The 8,885-nt window shown below is 37.2% G+C and overlaps 1 protein-coding gene across 6 annotated transcripts in view; it reads right to left on the reverse strand.

Moving 5' to 3' along the window:
- LOC110461243 (muscle calcium channel subunit alpha-1-like) overlaps positions 1-8,885 on the reverse strand; it is a 153,769-nt gene that overhangs the window by 78,608 nt on the left and 66,276 nt on the right. For all 6 annotated transcript variants that reach the window (XM_021514637.1, XM_021514636.1, XM_021514634.1 and 3 more), the window contains exon 4: positions 4,701-4,840. In XM_021514637.1, the coding sequence (XP_021370312.1) occupies positions 4,701-4,840 (140 nt within the window). The remainder of the gene's footprint in view (positions 1-4,700; positions 4,841-8,885) is intronic.

Consider the following 8,885-nt stretch of genomic DNA (forward strand, 5'->3'; position numbering starts at 1 on the left):
CATTCTTTCCCATCCTTCAGCACACATTATGTCATAACTTTCTAATACAGAACACAGAATTTATCCATTAAGTCAGAAACAGTTCAAAAACTATCCAAATTGATGCAATAGTAAAACCCATATGGTAATTATGTAAAACGAAGCTGTTTTGACAAGGTATGTGACCATGGCCTATCTGTTATCATTATCCTCCAGCAGCTATGTATCTTACTCCAATCCAGATACATTGTAGGCACCAACTGGTCTACAGTAGTCAAAGGTATATACACAGAGGCTCTACCAGACAAAGACTAATGAGATGTCCTCCATCTGCCAACTCAAATATCATTAACGAAACATATGATACAAGATTTCTTTATAAATTATAGAATATTTCCTGACTCTGGGACACTTACAACTGTGTTTTTCATAATGATTTACAGAAAATAATAAAATATCTAAAATCAGTAGTGCAGTAAAGGATTAATGGCAAAATTAATGAAATTATCTCATCTGTGTCAAATAAAAAATACAATTATAATCAAACAAATACACGTTCTTGTCAATTATATTATTGTATCACAATGAATTAAGTACAAGTAACGTAACATGAGTTCGACAATGTTCCAAAATTAAGAATGTGCAACACTTGAAAGGTGATAAAAACATGTCAAACAGGAATAAAATAGTGTCGCCCGAGACACTGTCAGCCACATAAAATTGAGTCAAAACTAACGGGAATCCAACATAATACTAAGTAGCTTTATCACACAAATACCTACACAACTTTATGCACTTAAAATAACAATTCAAATCTTCTATGACCATCAAATTATGAAAAACTCACAAAAAATACATTTTAAAGATCTTGTCAATCATATCTGCATGCAATATATATATACATTCTGTGACATACAGACATCAAGAAAAAAAATCATCGACGTGACTGTAGGGCTTACACATAATACTTATTTGGGGGACGAACAAATTTACAACAAAGCCCACAGTCAGGAAGGTTTATTTACCTGTGCATCACATGGATTACAAAATAAATCCTAACAGTATCATCAAATTTAAATTACTGCATGCAACTGTTATCCTGATATGAGAGCTGATCAAAATTCATTGCATGTTATGACATGGTATCCAACTGGTATAGAAAAGTCTATGTATACTATTTCAGAAGAAACAGGTCTTCTATTACAGTCGCTTAACAATGCGCAATATTGTCCAATGAAGTTTTTTTTATCTTTGTTCATAAATCAACATTTGATGAGGTAATGATTTTTTTTTTTACATAGCTTATTTTTTCTGTTTTTTCACTCTCGACTTTTTATTGAGATTATTTCACTTATACTGATTATATGATTATCAAACTTTGTTCAACACACTACATACAAAGAAATTATTTAAAGCATTGAAGTGCATAAATTTTAAATCCAAAAAAGTTAAAAACTCAAAAAATCAATGAAATTAGAACAATAAACAATAGATTTTTCACTTCTTTTTCAAAATGACACAATACAGCACGTCTACAAAATGTCAAATTATACTGATGAATGGATGCCAGATGGCCATCCGTCTACGCTGCAATGGTTGTGCCTTCGTTCCGTGGATATTACCTAGGTGGCTACAGAACATTTACGGTAATTTGAGCAGTGAAGACCAATAATCAACAAAAGCAACTAAACAGTTGACAGGAAGAGACAATGGATCGATACTGCATGCTCAATAATAGTATGCGTACTCACATTATTATTATAGTGATAAGACTAGTAAACAAAACAGAATCAATTTGCCTTTAAAACACATGTTAAAGTAGGATGAGGAGAGTAGAGCAGGCAACTCTGCCGTCTTTTACATCAGCTTAAATCAGCACTTGGCTTCACATTAACGATACCAGTCAGATGTCTCCCACATATATGCTGCCTCTTCCTTACCGGTTAGTATTCACACAGTTTAAAATCAAATTCATGCTTATCATAATACAGTATACATACAGTCATAGGACATTAGTTAAAACACAAACATTATTCAAACAAATAAAATTAGTATGTTTCTATTCTCTTTTTAATAAGTACATATATCTGAATCAAGTATTTGAGTTTTAAAACACAAACAGTACACAATGATTTATCTAATGCACCAATTAGCTGTAGTCTTCACAACAATCACACTCCCCCTAGCTACCTTACACAGTGGGGACAAAAGCAAGCTAGGCCATCATTGCAGATAAGCTCAGAGTAAAGAGGGCACCATCGGGTCAAATTCAGCAATTATAGAAGAATTCAAAAATACTAATTACAAACCGGTGGAAGCAAGTTATGAGATAAAGACAGTAAGATAAAAAGAATGGTAAAATGGACAGATATCTGAAAGAGAATGGCTTATTAGAAACAGGTTGAAAAAATGATGTCAATATAAGAGCAATATGGTAAAAAGCAAGAAGTCATTGGGATTTAGGTGTGTTTTAATGTTTGAGAGCCAGAGGGATAAGGATGACAGAGTTCCAATGTTTGAGAGCCAGAGGGCTAAGGATGACAGAGTTCAAATGTTTGAGGGCCAGTGAGAAGTCTATAGGACTACAGAGTTTCAATGTTGGAGAGCCAGTGAGAAGTCTATAAGACTACAGAGTTTCAATGTTGGAGTGCCAGTGAGAAGTCTATAGGACTACTGAGTTTCAATGTTGGAGGGCCAGCGAGGAGTCTATAGGACTACTGAGTTTCAATGTTGGAGTGCCAGTGAGAAGTCTATAGGACTACTGAGTTTCATGGAGAGCCAGTGAGAAGTCTATAGGACTACTGAGTTCCAATGTTGGAGTGCCAGCGAGAAGTCTATAGGACTAGAGAGTTTCATGGAGAGCCAGTGAGACGTCTATAGGACTACTGAGATTCAATGTTGGAGTGCCAGTGAGAAGTCTATAGGACTACTGAGTTTCATGGAGAGCCAGTCAGAAGTCTATAGGACTACAGAGTTTCAATGTTGGAGTGCCAGTGAGAAGTCTATAAGACTACTGAGTTTCAATGTTGGAGTGCCAGTGCGAAGTCTATAAGACTACTGAGTTTCAATGTTGGAGTGCCAGTGAGAAGTCTATAAGACTACAGAGTTTCAATGTTGGAGTGCCAGTGAGAAGTCTATAGGACAATTGAGTTTCAATGTTGGAGTGCCAGTCAGAAGTCTATAGGACAACTGAGTTTCAATGTTGGAGTACCAGTGAGAAGTCTATAGGACAACTGAGTTTCAATGTTGGAGAGCCAGTGAGAAGTCTATAAGACTACAGAGTTTCAATGTTGGAGAGCCAGTCAGAAGTCTATAAGACTACAAAGTTTCAATGTTGGAGTGCCAGTGAGAAGTCTATAGGACAACTTAGTTTCAATGTTGGAGAGCCAGTGAGAAGTCTATAAGACTACAGAGTTTCAATGTTGGAGTGACAGTCAGAAGTCTATAAGACTACAGAGTTTCAATGTTGGAGAGCCAGTCAGAAGTCTATAAGACTACAAAGTTTCAATGTTGGAGTGCCAGTGAGAAGTCTATAAGACTACAGAGTTTCAATGTTGGAGAGCCAGCGAGAAGTCTATAAGACTACAGAGTTTCAATGTTGGAGTGCCAGTCAGAAGTCTATAAGACTACAAAGTTTCAATGTTGGAGTGCCAGTGAGAAGTCTATAGGACAACTGAGTTTCAATGTTGGAGAGCCAGTGAGAAGTCTATAGGACTACTGAGTTTCAATGTTGGAGTGCCAGTGAGAAGTCTATAAGACTACAGAGTTTCAATGTTGGAGTGCCAGTGAGAAGTCTATAGGACAACTGAGTTTCAATGTTGGAGTGCCAGTCAGAAGTCTATAAGACTACAGAGTTTCAATGTTGGAGTGCCAGTGAGAAGTCTATAAGACTACAGAGTTTCAATGTTGGAGAGCCAGCGAGAAGTCTATAAGACTACTGAGTTTCAATGTTGGAGAGCCAGTGAGAAGTCTATAAGACTACAGAGTTTCAATGTTGGAGAGCCAGTGAGAAGTCTATAGGACTACAGAGTTTCAATGTTGGAGACCAAGTGAGAAGTCTATAGGACTACTGAGTTTCATGGAGAGCCAGTGACTACCAGTAATTGGTGCATTAACCTAAAAACCTGACTCAATGTATCTCATTCATCTTCAGCAAGAAGGCAATTGCACTACATCCTACTGTCACAGTAGTTGACAAATCACTGGTATCTATCCATTAGTAAGCACAGCGACACGCTCATTTCTACAAATCAAACTCCTGAATATCAGGACTGGGTAATCAGGTGAGCAGGGACTGGGTTTGATCATTGAACAATTTTTTTGTTAATTTGAATTACCTCCCTTGAGTACATATAAAGAAAACAAATTGTAATAGTTTCACAGAATATTGAATACAGGGCATGAAACAAGATTGCAAGATGCTTTGAAATTTGTTCAAGGCCATAACGATAATTTCGCAAATAAATTGTAATCGTGACTTTAAAGATCATTCCAACAAGGCCTGCATCGTGACTGAGATAATAAGGCTATAAGTGCACAAATCATGAAGAAGCTGAAAAAGAACAGAGATACGTTAGCAGAGCGGAAGCCTCAGGGCAAAAAACCAGAGTCAACCAACATACAGGAGACAACATGACACATTTGAAAACTTCTGATTAAAGCAATTAGAGGAAACAAAGAATATGTTAGTGAACAGAGGTAGTTAATGATTGTCAACTTACCCAATGACTACGATGATAAAATCTAGAATATTCCATCCATTACGTAGATAAGCACCAGCATGGAGGGCAAAACCATACGCAATTATCTTCATGACTGCCTCTAGTGTGAAGATCACCAAAAAGATGTACTCCACATTTTCCTGAAGAGACACGAAAGTTTGATAAAAATCATTGTAGATTAAAACCATGAAAGTAAGGATTCAAACTGAAAAAAATGAAAATCGCCGACTGATCACTTGCTTCATATTCCAACCAGTTCAGCAGCAGTACATAGGGTGCACATAGGGTTTTATAGAATCAAACATGTTAAAAAGCTCAACCACTGTCAATACAACTTCCATCAGACAAATACAATTGTTAATGGTCGTCCGAAGAAATCATCAACAAAGATGAAGAGCTTCCTCTCTTCAGGTAAGATACCACTACAAATTGACTACAGGAACAATTTTGTTCAAGGTTATGTCTTTTAATTGACCCTGTACAATCATCAACTTAGATAAAGAAAAGTTCATTTGAAACTGTGTTACTTCAGCTTGGGTAACATTACAAACTGGCAAAAAAGAAATATTAGTAAAGGTATTTTATTTAACTTTTTGTGAATACTGTCTTTATCCTGCCCAAGGGCCCAACACACAATCTCTGACTCGAAGTATGGGGTTGGCTTATTACAGGACAACCAACTCAGGTCTGTTGGCATTTCCACTGATGTACAGTAGATGTGGGTGGCTTACTACAGGACAACCAACTCAGGTCTGTTGGTATTACAGTAGATGTGGGTGGGCTTATTACAGGACAACCAACTCAGGTCTGGTGGCATTTCCACTGATCTACAGTAGATGTGGGTTGGCTTACTACAGGACAACCAACTCAGGTCTGTTGGTATTACAGTAGATGTGGGTAGGCTTATTACAGGACAACCAACTCAGGTCTGTTGGCATTTCTACTGATGTACAGTAGATGTGTGTGTGCTTATTACATGACAACCAACTCAGGTCTGTTGGCATTTCCACTGATCTACAGTAGATGTGGGTGGGCTTATTACAGGACAACCAACTCAGGTCTGTTGGCATTTCCACTGATCTACAGTTGATGTGGGTGGGCTTATTACAGGACAACCAAATCAGGTCTGTTGGCATTTCCACTGATCTACAGTAGATGTGGGTGGGCTTATTACCGGGCATGGGCTTATTTTCAGACAAATACAGTAGGAAGATTCAGCATTTTAAATTGTCAAGTTAACTGATAAATGCAAAGATTTAACATCCCTGTGACACCATGGTGCTGAAGATTGCTTGAAAATGTTTTCACATATATTATCATTCGAGATAGCATGTGTCTGATAATTTATGAAAATGATAGAAATTGATTGTTTTGATTTGATTTGTTAATTTATATTAGTTTTGCTTAGCTAGAACTATGAGGTATGTAGATGATGTTATAAAGGTGTGGGATATTTACGAGTAAGAGACTTCCACAATGAATGAAATTATCACACACTTGTCCTTAATCTAGGTTGTTTTGCATGTTTGATAAAGCTAGCTGTGTATAGGCAACAGCCTTGACCAACCCATGATCTGACTGCACCTGCCATATCTGCTCAGTGTAGGCTATAACTGCTATACCCTGTTTCAAAACATTTCAGAAATATTATGCCTTAATCAATCCTAGTAATATTCATGTTGACCTAAAATATTTACAAACAGTAGGCCTCAGGTGGTGATATTTCATAACAATTTGGATGTTTGAATGGTCAAAGACCATCACCATCTAAGAAATCTCAAAAATCTCTTGTTGTGACCCATTTTCCCCTGAAGTCTCCGTATATATATATTGGTGAGACACTCTGTATCTGGCTTGGTATCCAAGTTGAGGATAAATGAGCTTAAGTCTGTTTTAACAGACTATTGGCATTTGCTCTTCCTTTTCCTTATTAAAATATGTATAATATGTATAATTGTATCATAAAATTTTTATAATACGACCCTTTTGATATCCTACCCAGTAACAACCCTCAGGTCTTTTGCCTCTCTGGCTTATCTTTTTAATATGTGAAAATGTTTAAATATGTATTATGATAGGAGATGTCCGTGTTACTGTCAACTGACAATAGTAATGAAAGTATCCCTGATCTGGGTATGATTATCCAACATATCTAATCTGAACTAACTGTTTGAATGGTATAATAATAGAATCTATCGCTACTGGTTGTGTAAGATAGAGAAATCTCAACCCGAGGCCTACGAGCCTCGTTCTGGACAAAAAATCTTAGTCCGAGGGTTTAGATTTCTCTATCCTACACAACCAGTAGCGATTGATTATTTTTCTCCCATATCTAACAGTATTTTGATGTGAAATAAAGGTAAACATGAACCCAAAACACATACAGCCAATTTGTTGATGGATTGTTGACGTGACATCATTGTATTGTTGAAGGGACGTCATGCCATTGTTATGAATAGGGGAATCCCCCCCCCCCCATCTCAACCCTAGGGCGGAGACAGATAAATCTAGCACCGGCAAAACGGGAGATAAATCTGTCAGGTGTGGGAGAAACACTAATAAATCCTTGGAACTGGACTATATTCTAGAGTAGTATTTTATCAGCAGTGTCCTTACAGCACCAGACTTTTATTGTTCTAAAGCCAAAGCTGAAGTACTGAAAGCATTGACATGTGTACAACCTTTGACCCATTTGAATGGCGACCATGGATGCCCTACTTCCTAGTTTAACATTGGAGTCTGACTGGCAGACAGAAATAAATGTACACGATGGTCTGTCCATAAATATGACATCACAACCCTGATGCACCAGGCCAACTCCATTGTCATTAGGTTGTACCATTGATCAGCAAGCCAGGAATAGCTACACAGGAACGCTAGTGACGTCAGCACACTTTTCCAGGCAGAGCGATTAGTGTTTCAAGTCAATAAGATAGTAAGGTATAGCGGAAGTGATGTGTGGCTGTGCAGCTTGTGGCCATGGTGTTCTTACACTACAGCATACCACGACATTCATCTTGTGCACATTTTACTCCATTACAAGGATAAAATTCACTTAAAGCTAACCTGCAGAGATTCTTTAATACAAATTATTTGTGATACAATCACAGACATTAGCCACCTAGCAGCAATATTTGGATTTGTACATATCTGTGCCTTTCACTCGCTTACTGACACATTTTAATGCCAAATGTATAAAATAGGTCTCAGGTTCAAACAAACATTTACATCCCGATCCATTACCATACTTCAGAATACGTTAAAAATCATCACCAAAACGAAGTTCTCTTTTTGAAGAACTATATTCAAAAATGTACAATGAATGGTCCTTTTTTTCATTACCAGAGGGAAGAAATTAACATTTCAAGTATGCTTGAAATATTGAGAATGATGCAACACCACAATTATCAGTATCATAATTGATGTAAACATTTCAAATGTGCCAGAAAACCATCCACCTCAAATGTCAGCTCATAGAAAGAGTATCTATCATTTGTCAATAAATTCATCAATGGTTAATCATTCACCCCTGAAGACACATTTGAACTCTTCCAATTCAAAGGATGGAACAGTTCATTAAGAAATTTTAGGGGTGAATGAGTTAAAAAGTCAGAGAACGAAATCAGATGTAAGGACTTTTTCGGCCTGCTATTTCCCCAGATACCAAGCAACTGTTTTCGAGAACAGGTCACAGTCAACTTGGTTGCTCAGTCTTGCTGTAAGGTATTGTGGGAGGTTTCTGTCCCTTTTGCCGAACAACAGCAGGTTTTATGTCCCAGGCTCTAACAGAATTTGTCCATGAAATACATCCAGCTGTCCTGTACCAGGCATGTTGTGTAATTACTGGGTATACCTTTGTTGCAGCTGCTGGCAGAAGACAAGCAGTCCCTGTTCAGTGTACATCTAGCTAGTGAGACTCTTTTGTAGTGTAAAATGTACATTGGAAAATATTTTGGTACCAGACATGGTCTTTGTACATTAACTAGATAGTTTATTGCATAATTGCATAAATATTCTAGACAGTTTGGTACCAAACATGATACATAAATTCTTCAGTCCCAAGCACAGACTTGTATACATTTATCTGACAGTTTGGTACCAAACATGAGTATAATAAATTCTTCAGTACCAAGCACGGACTTGTATACATTTACCAGACAGTTTGGTACCAAACATGGTCAGTAT

Source organism: Mizuhopecten yessoensis, unplaced genomic scaffold (assembly GCF_002113885.1).
Source record: "Mizuhopecten yessoensis strain PY_sf001 unplaced genomic scaffold, ASM211388v2 scaffold10591, whole genome shotgun sequence".
NCBI classification, from domain to species: Eukaryota; Metazoa; Mollusca; class Bivalvia; order Pectinida; family Pectinidae; genus Mizuhopecten; species Mizuhopecten yessoensis.